This window comes from Astatotilapia calliptera, chromosome 8 (assembly GCF_964374335.1).
Source record: "Astatotilapia calliptera chromosome 8, fAstCal68.1, whole genome shotgun sequence".
Taxonomy (NCBI): domain Eukaryota; kingdom Metazoa; phylum Chordata; class Actinopteri; order Cichliformes; family Cichlidae; genus Astatotilapia; species Astatotilapia calliptera.
In genome coordinates this window covers 17,365,832-17,383,984 of record NC_137429.1, presented here as the reverse complement: position 1 = coordinate 17,383,984, position 18,153 = coordinate 17,365,832, and the positions used below count along the sequence as shown (strand labels likewise).

Sequence of the window (18,153 nt, the reverse complement as noted above, 5' to 3'; positions counted from 1 at the left end):
TGATAATACTTTTTGTGTCTGCATTATTGTTTTTTTTTTTAAATAAAGCTTTCATACTTAATAAATGAATTCTTATTAGAAATACAAAAAATAACCTCTAGTTCAAGTATTTTTAAATATTTAGTTAGTAATATTAACTACCCTGGCTGCAGGCATATCATTTGATGACAGTAGTTGCAGGACAGGGTTTGTTCTTTTGGACACAGCCGGGCTAGCTGTTTACCTCTGTTTCTAGCCTAGTACTAAACAAATGAGCTATTAGCTCCTAATATACATTTATGTTAATGTGAAGAAGAAGAAAACCTTATCAAGTTTTGCTTATCAGCACATGACACAACCCAAATTCCAATAAAGTGTGTAAAATGTAAATAAAACCAGTATGCAATGATTTGCTGACTACTTATAGACCAATTTCCAATCTTCCCTTCCCACATTTTAAATGTGTTTTATTTTTAGCTTGATTAGTATTTAGAGAACACAAGTTAAAGCATGTTTAGCTGTCTGTCTGCTATAGCGGTGTCTAAATGTGTCATTGAAGGTATTCACTTTTACCACATCAGATAACGGTGACCAGCTAAGGCAGGGGTGAGCAACCTTTAACACCCAAAGAGCCACTTGGACGCGACTTCCACGCAAAAGTAAACACTGGGAGCTGCAAATACTTTTTGACATCTAAAATGAAGATAACACTGTATATGTTTTTTTTTTTACCTTTATGCTTTGTGTAAACAACTAAGGTGTGTTGCTTAAATCCATGAAGTGCTACAGGGAAAATTACTTTTTATTTATGTAATTAACACATTTTGAACTCTTAAAGAAATATAACAAAAGGAAAGACACCCAGCTGAACTAAAATGATCCATGTAGCAAAGAAAAACTGTTGTGAGGTGCCAGCCTTATATCGCCTTTGGGCTTTTGGAGCCTTGACCTGACTTTTAAAAAAATAATTGAAAAAAAAGCACTATGCTGCTGAAAAATAGATATTTGCAAAATTCTGCTTAAATATGTATTTTACCTGGTTAATGTGTGTGGCGGGGCGTGGTCTGCAGCGCCGCTGCAGGGGAGGCGGATGCACCTGAGCGGCACCCGCAATCACGCTTCGCCGCCTTAACGTCTGTGCTATCTGTTAGTGAGGGGATTTCCGGCTCTTTCGGCTCGGCTCACTAAAAAGAGCTGGCTCTTCAGGTTGTTTTGTTGCTTTAATTTATTATTAAAAATAATATAAAATTATGCACAAAAGGAATTACTAATGTTAAAAAAAGTGGTTTTATTTATATATGTTTTTATATATAAATGTGGTGGCCCCTAGAGACAAAGCACGTACAAATTCCAAAACAGAGCTACCTAGATCACTTAAATTACACAACTGAAAGCATATGTGTATGGTTTGTGTATTTATACACAAGCACTCACATATATTCAAATAATTAAAAAAAAAATTTCATTTACCTGTTACTACCACACACCAAATCAGGTCGTTGGTACTTGCTGGCTTGTGTAGCCTCTAGGTAACAAAAGCACAACACTGCGCCCAGCATCCTGGAGCACTTCTGTTGTGTTTTGTACGTGCTTCAGAGTTTTTACGTGTTTTGGAGTTTTTACGTGCTTACACTCAGTAGCACAGGAAGTTCCTGTGCTACTGAGTGTAAGAGAGTGTAAGAGAGGGTGAGAGAAAGAAAAAAAAAAACACGTGACAGCTCGGGATAAGGAGCCGGCGTCGTTCACGTCAAAGAACCGGCTCTAAGAGCCATTTCATTCGGGAACGACCCATCACTAACACATTACTATTGCTAACCTAACCCAAAAACAGTAGTCTAGTCTAAGGCTACGTCCACACGTACCTGGGTATTTTTGAAAACGCAGATTTTTTCTATGCGTTTGCACCTTTCGTCCACACGTAATCAGCGTTTTCGGTCACTAAAAACGGAGATTTCTAAAAACTCCGAGCAGGGTGGATATTTTTGAAAACTCAGTTTTTGCATTTACGGACGAGAAAAACGCAGAAAACGCAGCGTCAAAGGTGTGCGCATTTTTTGACGTCACACTGTGCGCCACGTTATTGTTTCGGTGAAATGAATTTCTACAATATTGTTACTGTTAATTGTACTCTCTGTAGTGTTTAAATGCTTACATATACACACACAGTTACTATCCCTCCACACATACGACTCGGTTCTGCTTCTATGCCCCAGCTTTGTTTAGGCTTCTAGACTTCTGATTGGCCAACATTTCTGCACGGTTAGGAATATATCGCCACCTGTTGCTTTGGCATGTTCCTAGCAGCGTTTTCCTTCATTTCTGCCTTTACATGTGGACAGGATTATTTTTCAAAACGACAATGGAAAATCTCCGTTTTCAAAAATACCCGTGTACGTGTGGACGTAGCCCAAGTATCACATTACAATTAAAAGAAACATAAAGAATACAAGGATTATAACTGAACAGAAGGCTAGGCTATCGATAATAATAATTTCTTATAGGTTACTCTACAATAGGCTGCAAAAAGCCTGAATGATTAAAAAACTGATAATGTCATTATAATTGTATATCTTTATATAGAGAAGTAACCTCTCAGGTTCACAATGACATTTTCTGTGAAAACATTTTATTAGCCCTATACCTGAATTTGCATAATTTCATGACTCATGTTAAAAGTAGGTCTGTTACAGGCCTACAGTATAAATTTGTAAAGTGACTTACATATAATTCGTGTATTTTTTAAAAACAACTGACTAAAACTATAGTTTTTACAATATTTGCATGTCAAATTAACAGAATTTTTTTTGTTATGAGTATTAAAGTATTTCACTGTTTTTGTTCCCACTATTTGTAGTTTTAACAAATAAATTTGATTATAATAACACATTGATGTTGTAAATATAACAAAGACATTCTGTTTAATAGTTTACAAAAATTCACTGTGATTGAAACATTTCTGTAGGGATTTTACATAGTTTTTATGTCAATTTCACTGCCATTTTTTACAGTGTAGGGCTAATCTGCAGGTATAGACAAGAAATAAAAAACAAGACATAGGGGATTTTTCCAAATATTTTCACAATATTATAGTGTGGTGTGACTAAAGCATGGCGGGATCACAGGTTGTTGCTTTGAGCCATTTTATTACACGCGGCTGCAGCTCACAAGCTGCCAGCCGGACATACACCACACCACAACCACCCACCAAGTCCCTGTGTTTTAACAGGCTGCCCGCCACATATAGTTAAATTATGTTTTGTCATTGCAAAACCATAACATTTTTAATGCGCTGTGTTTGTGTTTTAATGCACTTGTTTGGATATAATGTGCCATAAATATTTTCTTAATGCCTGGTTTAAGTCACAGGTTTATTTACAGGTTTGCCACCATTTGGTGCTGTTACCCCATTGATTCAGCATTACTGTGCTTGTGTTTCCAGATGTCCTGCTGGTCACATGAATTTGGCTGGGAAATTCTTTGCTTGTATTACACTTTATCCTTTACCTCATTCTCATGTTTACCATTCACAAGCAGCTGGGGCCAAAATCGTCATTGTAGGAAATATGGTGAGAAAGTTACCATCAGTTGGCAATATACCAGGGGTACATGTTTAATGATATACTGTGAACAACATGACAACTTCCTCCTCTTGTTCAGGCGAAGGATGGAGTTGTCAATCAGGCTCTGCTCCACCCTTACAAGCCAAACCTGAATCACTTTTTTGCAAATCTTTGGACAGATCCAGTAGCGGTTTTTGATACGGGCGACACGGGCGGTTGCCCGGGGCGGAATCGTGGTTTGGGGGGGGGGGGGCATCACGGGCATCGGCAAAAAATAAAAATAAAAAAATTCCTCGTACTCATGCTGCCCCGATGTCATGCTAGCGCATACTGGGGATGACATAGGCACCGATCTTTCTATCGCCCATTTGCAGGGAGTAAGGGTGCCCTCCGTTTGCGAGGAGGCCTATTGCTTGCGGCACAGGGAGGAGGTTTACAGTTTGATGATTTAAAGTCTCACACACAACCCATTGAAAGGGGAGGGGGCCCTGCTGCTTCCAAATAGAGCACATTTCACTTATAATGTTGTCAATCCAAGCTCATTATGTATTCCTGATTTGAATCCTGGGTTGTGCGAGGTGCCAGAGGGAGTGTTCGCCCAGGGCGCCAAAGAGGCTAGGACCGCCACTGGACAGATCCCTGCGCAAGAGATGGATGTTACAAATTAGGGCTGAACGATTATGGAAAATAATCTAATTGCGATTTTTTGCCCCAATATTGCGATTGCGATGCGATATGCGATTATTTTTTAAGGTCTTTGTCTTCTGTATTATTAAACAAAGACAAGCAATACATCATATAGTATGGCCAATACTATATTACATTAATTTTAAACTGTTCTTTCCTGGAAGACAGACCTCTGTTATGATGACATGAGGTGATGCATGAATTGATGACTGACATTTTTATTTAACTTCTTCAATCACAACAGTATATTTGAACATACACAATAGTTTATTTTTAGCTTACAAACATCTGAGCATAAAGTGCTGACAAGGAACCCTGGTGTAAACATTAAAATGAAAGTCAGTACAATGTGCAGATTGCAGAAATATACATAAACAAAATCAGTGGCTTTACCACACTCAGTTTTTCGACATCTGTGAACTACTAGACAGTCATTCAATTAAAAAATAATATTAAATAAATAAAACTAATAAATAAAAAATACACACATCTTACTGATCTCTGCAGTCAGTAACATTACACATAAAGTGCAAACATAATAGCAATTGTATAAACACACACACAAACACGCCTTTAAAATTTAAAGGCGTGAAATTGGACGGTCTAGCCTTCTGAATCAGAAGGCTAGTTCTGATTAGCGTCACCGCTGTCTCGGTGGAGTTTAATAAACTCGGCCGTCTGCTTCTTGCTATCTAAAATATAACCAGACACTGGCGTAAATTCTCGACTGTCTCATACTTCTGTTTAATAAGTTTTCTGTTTGACGTTTAGTCAGCTGTGTGAAAACCAAGGAGGAACCCACCCGGGGGATTAATAAAGTTTTATTTTATCTAATCTAATAACTTTAATCTCAGCCAAACCGATTTACTCACGAACACACAAAACACTGAAAAAAGCCCAACAATAACATTTTTAGGTTGTCTAAGTGACTTATATATCACGTTTAACCCGAGCAGCGAAACTCCGCGGTGATCTGAAAATGATGTGCCGGGAGTTGTGCCGTTCTCGGCCGCATCAGTAACCCTCGAGCTCCCGGCTAGCTGTCGAGCTGGTGGGTAGCAGACGCCTCTGAAAACGTCGAAGCACTTTTGCAAATATGGGATATCTTGATAAACCGAGCAGATATTTGATGTTTACACAACTACTTTCTCGCCTGAAAATATTTTAAAAGTTTATTTTGTGACCCAGAAAGATTAGTATGAGTAATTTTAAAACTTAGTAGCGGCCGCCATTGTTGGAAACTGGAGTTTGGCTGGGCCGCGCTATGAATTCTGGGATATGGTAGTAATTTGGACAGCCTTCGGCGCGTCGCTGTGACGTAATCGGTCTACAAATGCGGCCTCAGGAGGATGCAGCCCATGAATTTGGACATGTCCAGAGTATAATCGCAGCCTTTGCGGTTAGAAAATTGCACTTGATCATGTCGCGATATTATCGCAAATGCGATATATCGTTCAGCCCTATTACAAATGTTTATGCAAATGGCATAAAAATGTTGTTGTTACATTTTCAAATCAGATCTTCACAGCAATAAAAAACTGAATGTAGCTTTCTTATCTTTCTCCTTTAATGTCTGTTTTGTGACACTGAACAAGGAGCTGCGTATAAATCAGGATAGTAACTGTCTGGTAGTGATTTTTGCTGGTCCTAAACCTCCTGGTCAGCAACATTCTGCTCATCAATCTACAGTGTTGGGGGGTAACGGAATACATGTACCAGCGTTACATATTTAAAATACAAAATATGAGTAGATGTAGTCCCTTACAGTCACTGTTTAAAAAGGTGATAATCAGAATACAGTTACTTTGTTGGAATAAAGGGATTACACGGCGGTCTTTCCCTGTTTCATATGTTAGACTATGCCCTATTTTTGGAAATTCCACACCGGTGGAAACCCAAACAAAACACGCATTAAGAGACTCTAATGTCTGTGTCTCAATCTTGTGGCCCATATCACCCCTCCTTGCATCCGTGACGTGAAGAAATATTTTAAACAATTATTATTCAAAAACTTATTTAATATGAAGGCATATTCAATAGGCAATAGGCAGAGTGTTACAGGCGTAGCCCTAAAGAAAGTAGCCTCATGGGCAGTGTAGTCCGAGCTGCAGGGAGAATGTGTGGGACTGCTCCTCCCGTTATGTGTGTGTGAGCATGGGGGAGGGAGAAAAAAGGAGAGTCGAAAAGTACAAATTGTCACCGAGCAGAAACGGGAGCTGAAAGCATGTAAATATAATAATAACCACCGCAGCCAGAGGTCCCTTTACTACGGTTTGGAGCCGTGGATCTGGTTTATATACGCGTGGAATAGTTTTCTACACGAGATCGCTGCAAAAAGTGCAGCCTTACCTAATGTCCACCTACTGTTACTCATTTTATATTAAGATTTAAAAATCTAGTTGGTATTGGCATGGTGAGTAACCTTCAGTTATAGTAAAATAAATCACACAGCAATAGTACATTCATGTAGTTGTAAAAAAGCATGATAATGTATTAAGTAATCCAAAGTATTCAGAATACGTTACTCTCATTGAGTAACATAACAGAATACGCTACAAAATACATTTTGAGGCATGTATTCTGTAATCTGTAGTGGAATACATTTTAAAAGTAACCTTTCCAACACTGTTAACCTACTCATTGCCATGTTTAGGCGTGTTTAGGCATGTAGCTAAAGAACCAGTCTATCAGTATTCACATACTGATTATTTTCACTTGACTAAGCTTGAGTCAAGTCAAGTAGCTTTATTATCATTTCAACCAGTGGTACAGTACACAGAGAAACTTGACAAAATTCTTCCAAGACCATGTTGCTACATATATAGTTTATAACAAACAAACAAAACAGGACTACATAAAGTGTAAGTGTGCAAGAATTTCAAAAAAAGCAACAACAAAAAAAACAGTGCAACGCCAGACAGAATGGAACGATACAGACACAAGAAAGTCCAGACAAAATAGTGCAACAGAAAAGTACAACAATAACAGTGGGTTGTGCAAAAAATAACTTGGTGTATGAAGGTGTGCATGTGTGTGTGTATGAGACTGTGCACATAAGTGCTTGAGGTAGTGACGTGTGTGAGCGAATCATTGTATGTGTCAGTCCAGTCACAGTGTTCAGGAGTCTGAAGGTTTGGGGGAAGCGACTGTTTCACAGTTTGGCAGTCAATTTATCCATCGGAATATGAATGTAAATTAATGGGTGAATGTGACATGTGCTATAAAGCGCTTTGGGTGCTATGGGACAGCAGAAAACTGTTATGTAAGAAATCAGTTCTTTTACCATTTACAACCTGATTGTTAAGTACCACTCCCATCCTTCTTTCTCTGCTCCTTTCATTATCTTCTCAAGCATGAAGTCTTTATCAAAAGGATCATCCTCCCACATGTCTCAGTATTGGATCAGGAATATTATTCTAAAAAAGTTATTGGTCATTGCACATCAAATGCTGTTTGAAGAAGGCACAGCCCATTAGGTTTCGGTAATTTCTTAAATGACTCAGAAAGGCTCAAACTGATGAATCCAAAGTAAGCACACCTAAGCAATAGCTACAGATGAGACCGGCCACACAACAGGCCAAAAGGAAGGCAGGATGGAGTGTGTCGTCACAGAAAACCCAAACTGCAATTAGAAAAAAAAAGGAGTGGTAGTAGGAATATGGACGGGGTGTGTTTGGAGCAACAAGCAAACATAAGAATAAAAACGTCACAAAAGGTTACTTTAAGTCCAACATTAGGCAATGAAACTGCGTGTGTGTGTGTGTGTGTGTTTGAGTTGATTTAGTCATAGTGTTAAAGACACTGTTTACTATCTGCCGTATTCCTGAATTCCCAACATAGTTTCCAGCTACTGACAACTAAATATATCGACATTGTTGATGAAAGCAGTTGTATGAAATGTTTAGCCACATCAGTCCAACCTTTATTTTATGTGTCAATATTTAAATGTGATATACAATAAATATGTAAGCGAATCAAGTGTGTGTTTTTAATGTATAGTCTATAAGGAAAATAAATAATGGAATCCTGCAGGTTTAAAACCTGATACATGTTCTACTTTCAAAATGAACCTTTGAAATCGTTTAACCAGGGCCATGAAGCAGCTGCAAATTTTCTTTTAAAAGTTACGATTAAGCAAATGGAACCCATGCACACATTGCACTAAATTTCAGCTGAATAAAAATTCTTATTCTAATAATATTTCTTTGACTGAAATTTGCGTTTCAAACAAATATATTTGCCTGCATTAATATTTAACACCACAGAGACTCATACCTAACAGGCTGAGTTGCAAATGTGTGGTATTTTTAGCTTAGCTCAAAGCTGCTGAGATGTCTGTCTGCTGCAGTGGTGTCTAAATGTGTCATTAAAGGTATTCAGTTTTTCCACATCAGATGGGAGTGACCAGGTAAGAGGATGGGGAAGTATTGCAATGAACGCTAGACCAGCTCAGACTCCGTGTCTGAGTGCTTTCGACTGGAATTTCTTGTTTTCAAAGTTTGGAGGAACTGTCTTCCTCTGTGAAACCACACCTTTACATGTGTGCTGGCTGCACCTATTTTGTGTGCATGCAGAGTGACAACAGTGGCAGGGAATGGAGTTCAGCAGTAGGAGACAAGGTGGAAACTCGTCAGAAATCAACAGTTTTAGTCCTTCCGCACACATTTCTTACTGAGAACGACTGAAAGAGAAACATGAATGACACGGGAGCAAAAGAAGAAGGAGTAAGAATAGAGGAAGGAGATAGAGGCGACAACACAGACAATATCTGCCAAACAGAGAAGAGCCAGGTAGGTCCGCTTTCACTAAAACCCTTCAACTGCTGTTGTGATGTCATGGCATGTTTGCAAAAACAAAACAAAGCAAAAGAGAAAGCAACTAACCAAAAGAAAAAAAAACTGAATGTTTAAAAAAGTTATACTTGGAATTTCCACTAAATGTTCCAAGTAATGGCGATGGTGAGCCACCCACAAACGTCTCAGAAACTTGTCTAACTGGTGGACCTTAAAGGAAGCTTTACTAAGTATAAACCGGTTCATTGAAAGGTTTCTATAGCAATTCAATAATGTTTACTCAAAAGAAAAATGGAAAGCACAATATAAGAGCCCAACTTTTAAGTCTACTAGTATACCTATAGCATCATAACTACATGCATGCAATTAAGCATGTAATCTTGTTTACTGATAACATTAAAGATGGCTGCATTCCACTCATTCATTTAGCTGCGGAGGTATTTTGCAGGCCTGTGGGGATCACATTAGTAATAGGCAAAGGAAAGGTTTGTGAAACACTGAAACTTTTAAAGCATAAGGTTTCAAAACAATCTCATACTCATCTCTGCACGCACACCTGCTAATCTCACAGGTTGCACTATTCTCCACATGGCCACTTGTCACAGAAGCATGTATAGCAACAATTTTGATCGACATATGTTTTAGAGAAATAATTGTACAAATAAAGGGAGAAAAATGCAGAAATTGTTACAGACAGCAATTATATTTATTGTTATAACTACCCAGATTTAAGGCTGTTTTTTTCTTAACAAACAAACAAACCACATCCCCATTCAAAGTTTGGAAGTGAATTTAACTTTTGTTGAATTATAAGCTTCCTGAGAGTTAACATCGACAGCGTTATGATTGATGTGATGTGATGATTCAGCACATAGCGCATGAATCATCACATCTCACAACATAAAAGACATGCATCGGAGGTGTTTGGAGGTGGGGGGCGGTATGTTTGTGTTAGTGTACATGCATATGTGTGCATTCGTGTGCGTCCCTTGAGAGAAGGTATCCCTTCACCCGGTAAAGTGAAAGTCAGCATTCCTTCAGTCGATACAGGTGGCCTTGAAGAATAAGGGTAAAGAGTCCAAAAACACACAGTCCTGTTATCAAGGAGAATTTTGTTATTTCCATTAACCTCGGCCTTGGGGCCTTCCAGCTGGCACCAGTGGGGGTAACCGCATGAAATGAAGATGGTGGATGTTTGAATTAGTACGAACAACTGCATCCAATTTTACAGTTGTCTAATGTCCGTCACTTGTCACCAGGTCTCTCAATTTCCCGTTGAAGAGCCGTGAGCTTCTCTAAGACCACCGTCTGAGTATTCAAGGCCCTCCCCGTCGCTTCGATTATAGCGGCCAGCCTTGTGGGGATTTGAACAGCCGTAACTGCTTTCTTTAATCTTCGATAAGCCAGGGCCGAGCCAGCTCCAATGAGCAAGAACCCTGTTATCATATTTCTGAATAGGTAGATGTGTTCGATGTCCTTGATTGACAGTCCCGTCAGGCACACGACGCGCCAGTTCCGCCAGACATCGATTGTGTAACCGGCAGGGAACGTCCCTCCAGGACAGTCGGCCTCTCTTGAACCCAGGCTTCTCGATGAGAAGTGCAACTCAGTCTGCAGATGTCTTGGTTAAATCCAGTTCTGCCTCAGTTTCTAAAAACAGCCAGACTCGCATCTTGATATCCTTACGAACCTTTCGTTGACCCTGACAAGCTTCTGCAGTATAAATCGAGTTCTTCATTTAAAATGCCACCAAACTTTTCAAGACTTTGGTGCGTCACAAAGCACAGGTTCTCGATGAGAAGCCTGGGTTCTCCTCAATTGCATTAAAGGACCAGTTGATCAAATCCATAATTCTTCTTTAGGTTTAAGAGAACACTGAGACTGAGAGACTCTTTGAGGGTTTGAGATAGAAGAGACTAGACAAGACATGAGAAGCCAAGCAGGAAAGATAAAGGAGAGGGAGAAAGTGTTTAATTTCTAAGTCCCTAAGTGTAATGAAAATGAAGCTTTTTTTTTTTCTCCCAAAAAGATGGGAGTAAGAGCTGACAATTTCTGCTGGTTTTCTCCTTAAGCTTCATAATCGACAAAAATAATAATGAGAAACCAGGTATTGTTTTGTTATATACAAGTGGCTCTTGTTCCCCTTGTTATAAATAGAAGCTGTAGTATTAAAAACAATAATTTAATAATAACAAGATTCAGCTCAAATGACACTGGTTCATACAAATGGAAATCCTGGCACCTTGGATTACTTGCTTACATTCCTGGAAGCAGCAGGTAAGCAACCTGTCAACACTTGGCTGAAATACAACCAGAACCTCAAACATGATGTAAATGTTTTGAACTGCAGTGTTTCGAAAAACCTGAGCTTCAAACACTCAACACACTGTAAAAATGTCAGTACTGAGGTCACATACCAAGCTTTCATTCCACTTGCATAATAGCAGATTATAAATGAATACCAATGAGTACCTAGGCCAATTTAAAAGTTTAATTAAAAAAATAAAATGTTTGACTTGTGGGTTGTATTATTCTACTACAGGATATGTGCATACACAGGCTCACTGTTAAACCAGGCTCAGAAATCCGTATAAGTCAATCACTATTTAACAACTTTTTAAAAATCCTTTCAGAGTTGGATCCCCAAAATCATCAAGAAACGAGTGTGCAGCACCTTTGTAGAAGATTCCTTCAGGTACTGTGACCTCTGCCTTTTGATAGTGACATGTTTGTAATTTGAGTTGACTCTCATAGTGAAGTTTGTATCCCTCCACCTCTCTCAGTAGTAGTGAATTTTGTCAGTGTGGGGCTGCGAGAGATGACCATGCCTCTGTGGCTGTTGGAGATTATTTCAGCACAGCAATTTTGAAGCACTGGGAAAGTGCGGAGCACTCCTCTGAACAACCAACTGATGCCTTTGGAGAGGTGCAGTTTGCAGGAGCCAGCAAGAGGCACAGCCATGTGGGTGCTTTCATTTTGTCCCATAATGCTTTATCTCTACAGCCTTAGAGTTTTGGAAAATGTGAAAATGTTTTTAAAGGAAAATTCATGTAAAGGTGTAAAGGTGGGTTAAATAAAGATCCAGATAAACCTGGAGCTCTGGTAGTCAGTACTTTGAGTTTTCCTGACCTTCCACCTGCTACTAAACAAACAAAGTCAGTACCAGAGTAAAGAACAAGCCACTCCTTAACATATTGAGGAAAGTTCCTGTAAAACCTTTATCACTGACTCTCCCATAGTTTTCCTGACAGTAAAAATTGGTCTGGGCTCTAATGGGTTAAGGGTCATTTTCATTTTCAAAGTTTTAATCACAATTTAACGGTTGAAACAACCAAAGCAACATTTTAGCTTTGATACTAGATCACAATTCATTACTTTCCAAGCCTCTTTGTGTTGTTGACATGTAATTGTTTCTTTTAATCCATCAAATGTCTAATCTTAGTTCCTGCGCCTGTCATGGAGCACTGAGCCTTCGGTGGTGTACAACATACTGACAGCCCAGTCAATATGGGGTCTTCCTAGACCAAACCTCGTTGTTTCTGTTGTGGGTGGAGAGAGCAGGACACAGGTGAAGACCTGGGTACGGGAGGTTCTCAGACAGGGACTGGTGAAAGCGTCACAAAGCACAGGTAAAAACTTTATGCATCTGTCACTCTGTCAGTGCCTCATCTATAATGATTACAGTGTGCTTGGAATTTCTGTGAGATGTTTGCTGAAATATTTGATTGTTGGTTAGCAGATGCTATCGTCATTTCCAGATGGTTCCCTTTACCATATAAAAAATGTATAAAAGAATGCCTTGCCTTAACTTTGTTTAGTTTCTAGATTTATAAAGCTGTAAAAGGAAAAAAAGCAGATTCTGTTCACCTGGACATACGTTTTTCATCTATGAAAATATAGTTGAAACATTTCCTTACCTGGATAACTGAGCATGCATCGAGATATGTAAGTCATCTTAATGCAATCACATATCAATGATGGCCAAACCCCATCTTGCAGTCATCTTTGTAGAAGATATTGTACATCCTGTAGCACACCTGGGATGTCAGGTATCGCTGTTAAGGACTCTGGAGATGCTGTGATCGTAAATAAAGCAGTTTCCCACTCAAGACACCAGGATGGAAGTAGTATTGTTTACTCAATGGATTATACTATAAGCTCTAAAAAAAAGCATACTGTCTGGTCCTAATGTTTGTACTGAAATGGCAATTTTCTCTTTGACTACTGTACCAAGTGCAGGTAGCACATGGTGATACTGATCTCCTGTCACTTGCTCTTCTTTCAAAACAAGTACAAGAAGCAATGAAAAAATTGTTCACACAAATATGCAAGTTGCTACATGGCTCACACTAAGTAAACATGATTATTGGATAACATCCAGGACAGGGCGTAGCAGTGAGAAAGCAAACATGTTGCTTTTGTACTTACACTCGCCATTAAAACACGCTGCATATAAAAACATTTTTTATGCATCTTTTTGGTTTTTCTAGTATTTCTAGTGCTCTTAATTCTTTGACAGATAAACACACAGACCGAAACTCAGACTCCAGCCAAACTTAACACAGTGACTGGGGAGACATTGGGAACATGGCCACAAGAGTGACATGACATGTGGAGACAAGTTAAACTAAAGGCAAAGGAAGGCAAAGGACCAAAACCTAAGAATTAAATTAAAAAATTAAATGGACAATACGTAAACACTGGGTCACCAGACTCATGACCCTGACAGTGTTTTAGTGAAAATGATAAAAAATAATATGATACAGTTTCACAGCTTAATACATTATTTTTTGTTTGATTTTTAAGCCTATTCAAAGAAATGTAACAGATAGTAATAAATAAATAATAAATAATAGGTATGAAGTTGTGCAAAATGTAAATAACCCCAGTTATGGACAACATATTAGCTAATGGTATCACATATAGAGATATGAGATTTGCAAATTATTGTTAATTATTATTCAGGTGTTAGTTTACACAGCTTTTTAACATTTCGGAATTATTTAGTGGCATGGCACAGTAAGCTACTTAGTATACAGGTTGAACCAGGAAATTTACCATCTACCTGTTTCCCCCAGGTGCATGGATCTTAACTACAGGTCTGCGTGAAGGTGTTGGCAGGTGTGTCGGACAGGCAGTGAGAGATCATGCAGCTGCAGCATCTTCAGTCTCCCTCAACAAGGTGGTAGCGTTGGGCATTGCTCCGTGGGGCCTTGTGAAAAAACGAGAGCAGCTGGTCAACCCTCAGGTAGTACAGACATTTACACGTTTAAACATGTGTTCACCTTTATTTTGCAAAAAGCTCACTTAAAGATTTGATTTACATTTCTCATTTTAATAGATTTTTTAATTGCTTGTAATTAGTATAAATATACGTCCCAAATTTAAGATAAGTAAGACATTGTCTTGATGCATGCTCAGTTATCCAGGCAAGTAAATCCCAAAAAGTTGATTCTGTTCATCTGGAAGTAAGGCTTTCAGTGGGAGAAACATTACGTCACTCATCCAACTGTCTTCTTCAGTCTTGAATGACTGCAGGTTTTCCCAACCTTATAAACAGTACACGTGCATAATGACTGAAACTAGCACCACTGAAGAGCAATAGTCTACAAGGTCAGTTCCTTGAATACAACCATTGATCAATGCCCATAACTACAATTCCAGTACACTATATTACTCTGTTTGTGTTGGGGGACCCGATCGTTGAGGTGGACCAATTTTTGGCAGTGTGTTTCGTGTATAAAAGCCATGGAGATGCGGTGTTTAGAGAAAATGCATTTCAATTGTCATACTAAGGGTTTTCACTTAGACAGCAGTTGTCATTCTTCTCTGTTGGACCAGCTGGAACTTTCTTTAGGTGCCTTTCCAGCTTTGACAAATGTCCAGCTGGGATAAACACATTTACTCAGGGCCTTCTTGATATGATTTTCTTGTGATTCCCTGTCAGCCTACCCAAAACTAGGAAGGGACCTAAAGAAAGCTCCAGCCAATCCAGGTGAGAAGAAGGACAACTGCCGCCTAAGCAAAACCCCTTAGTGATTCTGTATGTGTCAGGAGTATCGGAAGAGTTGAAACGCATTTTCTCCCAACACTGTGTCTCTGCAGCTTTAATACCCCAAAAAATGATGCGCCAAAAACTGATCCACCCCAAGAGTTGGGTCCTGACACAGAGTAATAAAGTGGATGCTGTTAAGTGTCAGCAGGATTGCCATGATTTATACATCAGGGAAACCAAACAGGCTCTGGTTAAAGTGAATGGCACAACACAGAAGAGCTACCTCGCCAGGCCAAGACTCTGCAGTGTATTTAAACCTACAGGCCAATGCTGTGATTACAGCCATTCCCCAACTCTCTCTAGATGGTACTCATGGCCATTGAATAATGGTCATTGATCAGTGCTAATGACAATATGCATATTAATGATCAAGAAACTGACCCAATGTTTATTCAGTTGTGTTGGTATCAGCCATTATGCAAATGTACTGTTTATGATGTTGGGAAAACCTGCAGTCAGCTGAGACTGAAGAAGTCAGCTGGATTTACAACGAAGTGTTTCTCCCGCTGAAAATGCTACGTCCAGATGAACAGAATCAACATTTAGGGTTAGTAAGATTATGTGAATTTTATCATTGAGTGCTCAAAGTAAGGCAAATCTATACTATACTGGTAATCTTGGGACCAAGCTGTATTTGTATCTCCTATTAAAACACACAAAAAAGATCCGAAGGTTTCAGGCTTCCATTACACTGTAGACAATTATCTTAATCAAAGAAACACTGTAATAACAGTTTTTTCTTCTTTTGTAGGGAAGCTTTCCTGCAAAGTACTATGTCCACAACATTTCTCGGGACTCCTGCTACCTGGACAACAACTACCAGGCCTTCCTGCTGGTGGATGATGGTAGTGTGGGCCGCAGAGGAGGAGAAACAGATTTCAGAGCCAGATTGGAGGAATACATTTCCCAGCAGCGCACAGGCATATGGGGTGAGAGATGGTACCATACTATGAGTACAATATTTTATTAAGATTTATAAGACTTTTATTGAGCTGAAGTTAAGTGAAATTTGTATCTCTTTAAAGGAAGTGGCAGCATTGACATCCCTGTCCTTTGTATGCTGATATCAGGGGAAGCAGACACGCTGAAGGTACAGTCTCTGCTTTATGTTTTGATTATCACAAAAATCTTGTGAATTAGCATTTAAATTGTGGAAATGTTTCTTTTTGATTGTTTTTGTAATGTCTGTCAGAGAATGGATCTCTCTCTGAAAAACTTTATCCCCTGGCTGGTTGTGGCTGGCTCAGGAGGCTTGGCTGATTTCCTGAGTGATGTCTTGGAGAACCTGTCTTCAGCTCCAGCTGTGCCGTCCTCTGGTGAAGGCAACAATGAGGCTCTTAAAGCTCCCAAGGTGGATCTCAAAGACAGAGTGGCAGAACGGTTTAAGAAGCATTTTCCTTCAGAAACAGAGACTGACAAACTAGTTGAACAGGTGAGTGCTGACAACAGAAACATTGCATTGGCTCTTCGTCTGCAGAAGAGTTGGGGGAAAGACTTTCTTGAAACTGTTATTTGGTTCAGCATAGTGAAAAGAAAAAGCTAACTCACTCACAAGCTGTGATTATGGGTGTTTTTATAGAACCAAAGCATACATGGTATGGCGTTATTTTTGTGCCACTATTCTGAGTGCACGTAAAAAAAATTGCAGGTGCAAGTGTTGCATTTTGAGGAGAAATTTATTTTGAGCGAAGAAAAGCTAAATTTGAGTGAACGAACTTCATTGCTGCGTGGAAAAAATGTATTTCAGTGTTTGCTATTATCCATACACACACACACAATAGCAGCCCCACTCGCTCAGTTTTTGCTTTTGTGCTCGCTTGCAACTCAACTCTTTCTATACACCGTTATATTTGTGCCACAAAACCAGCCAATCACAGACTTGGATGCAAAAAAATCTGATTGGCTGTTCTGGTCTCCAAACAGCTCGAAGTGACGAAATGCAATATCCCAGAATCCATTTCGTCCAAAACTCAATCGAGGCAGTGGCAGGGGAACACAGAGTGACAGAGTTTGAAATATTACTCTTTCTGGGTCACAAAATAAACGTTTAAGATATTTTCATGTGAGAATGTTGCTGTGTAAACTTCAAATACCTGCTCGATTCATCAAGACATCACATATTTGCATAAGTGCTCTAAACGTTTTCGGAGATGCCTGTTACCCACCAAGTTTGTTCACTCAAATTTAGCTTTTCTTCGCTCAAAATAAATTTCTCCTCAAAATGCAACACTTGCTACTGCAATTTTTTTTTACGTGCGCTCAGAATAGTGGCACAAAAATAACACCATATACATGTAGCATATATGTATAATGCAATTGTTCAATAGCACTGGATCAAAATCAAAACCAAATACCCCCAAAAAGTAGTTTTACAATAGATTATTGTATTAGTGTTGAGTGTGAATGAAAATGTGATTAAACAGGGTATTCAATTACAAAAATTATATAGCAGTGCTCAGCTGAAAATTAGCTGAAAACTTGGATCAATTTTGCATGGCATGCAGTGTGCTTTTAAAATATCTAGGTAAACTGGAAAAGTGGAGGACAAAAAAGTGAGATGCCTAAAATTTATCCACAGAAGATCGGGAGGATCTGATAGTCACGAAATAAAAAATAAAAATAAAAGTTTGGTTGATTCATCTGCTTTTTATGGGAGCCTCAGAATAAATGGTATTAGTAGAAAGATGGTCAAGAAAAGGCTGAAGTATAATAAATAATATAAAAACTGGACTGAAAATTAATGACAACAGGTCTGATGGCATGATGTGTCCTAATATGAAAATTGATAGAGTGATTGACGTATCAATTGAATTAAAGATGTATGGTGGAGGTCAGGAGAGAGGTACACTAGTGAATGTCTGCTTTGTCTTCTTTGCACGGTGTGGAGTGTACCCCTGTAAATTTTCAGGAAACTGGACAGGTTTGACCATTGAACCTGACATTGATTATTTTCAATTAGCTTTCTAAATAATATTAATATTTATGTTAATATTATTATATTAATATTTATATATTATGGTTAATATTATAATATTTGTGCTTCTACCCATTTCTTTACACTCTGAGAGAAAAATGTGAA

The 18,153-nt window shown here is 38.8% G+C and overlaps 1 protein-coding gene across 2 annotated transcripts in view; it reads left to right on the top strand.

Annotated features, from left to right (window-relative positions):
* The first annotated feature begins 8,787 nt into the window (after window positions 1-8,787).
* LOC113019298 (transient receptor potential cation channel subfamily M member 4-like) overlaps window positions 8,788-18,153 on the top strand; it is a 30,582-nt gene continuing 21,216 nt past the window's right edge. The window contains exons 1-8 of one of the 2 annotated variants that reach the window (XM_080305136.1): window positions 8,788-9,016; window positions 11,653-11,714; window positions 11,806-11,980; window positions 12,462-12,648; window positions 14,098-14,267; window positions 15,826-16,003; window positions 16,100-16,164; window positions 16,267-16,506. In XM_080305136.1, the coding sequence (XP_080161262.1) occupies window positions 8,921-9,016; window positions 11,653-11,714; window positions 11,806-11,980; window positions 12,462-12,648; window positions 14,098-14,267; window positions 15,826-16,003; window positions 16,100-16,164; window positions 16,267-16,506 (1,173 nt within the window). In that variant the 5' untranslated portion in view covers window positions 8,788-8,920. Of the gene's footprint in view, window positions 9,017-11,652; window positions 11,715-11,802; window positions 11,981-12,461; window positions 12,649-14,097; window positions 14,268-15,825; window positions 16,004-16,099; window positions 16,165-16,266; window positions 16,507-18,153 lie in introns of both variants that reach the window. The other variant, XM_026162911.2, reaches the window with a different exon arrangement.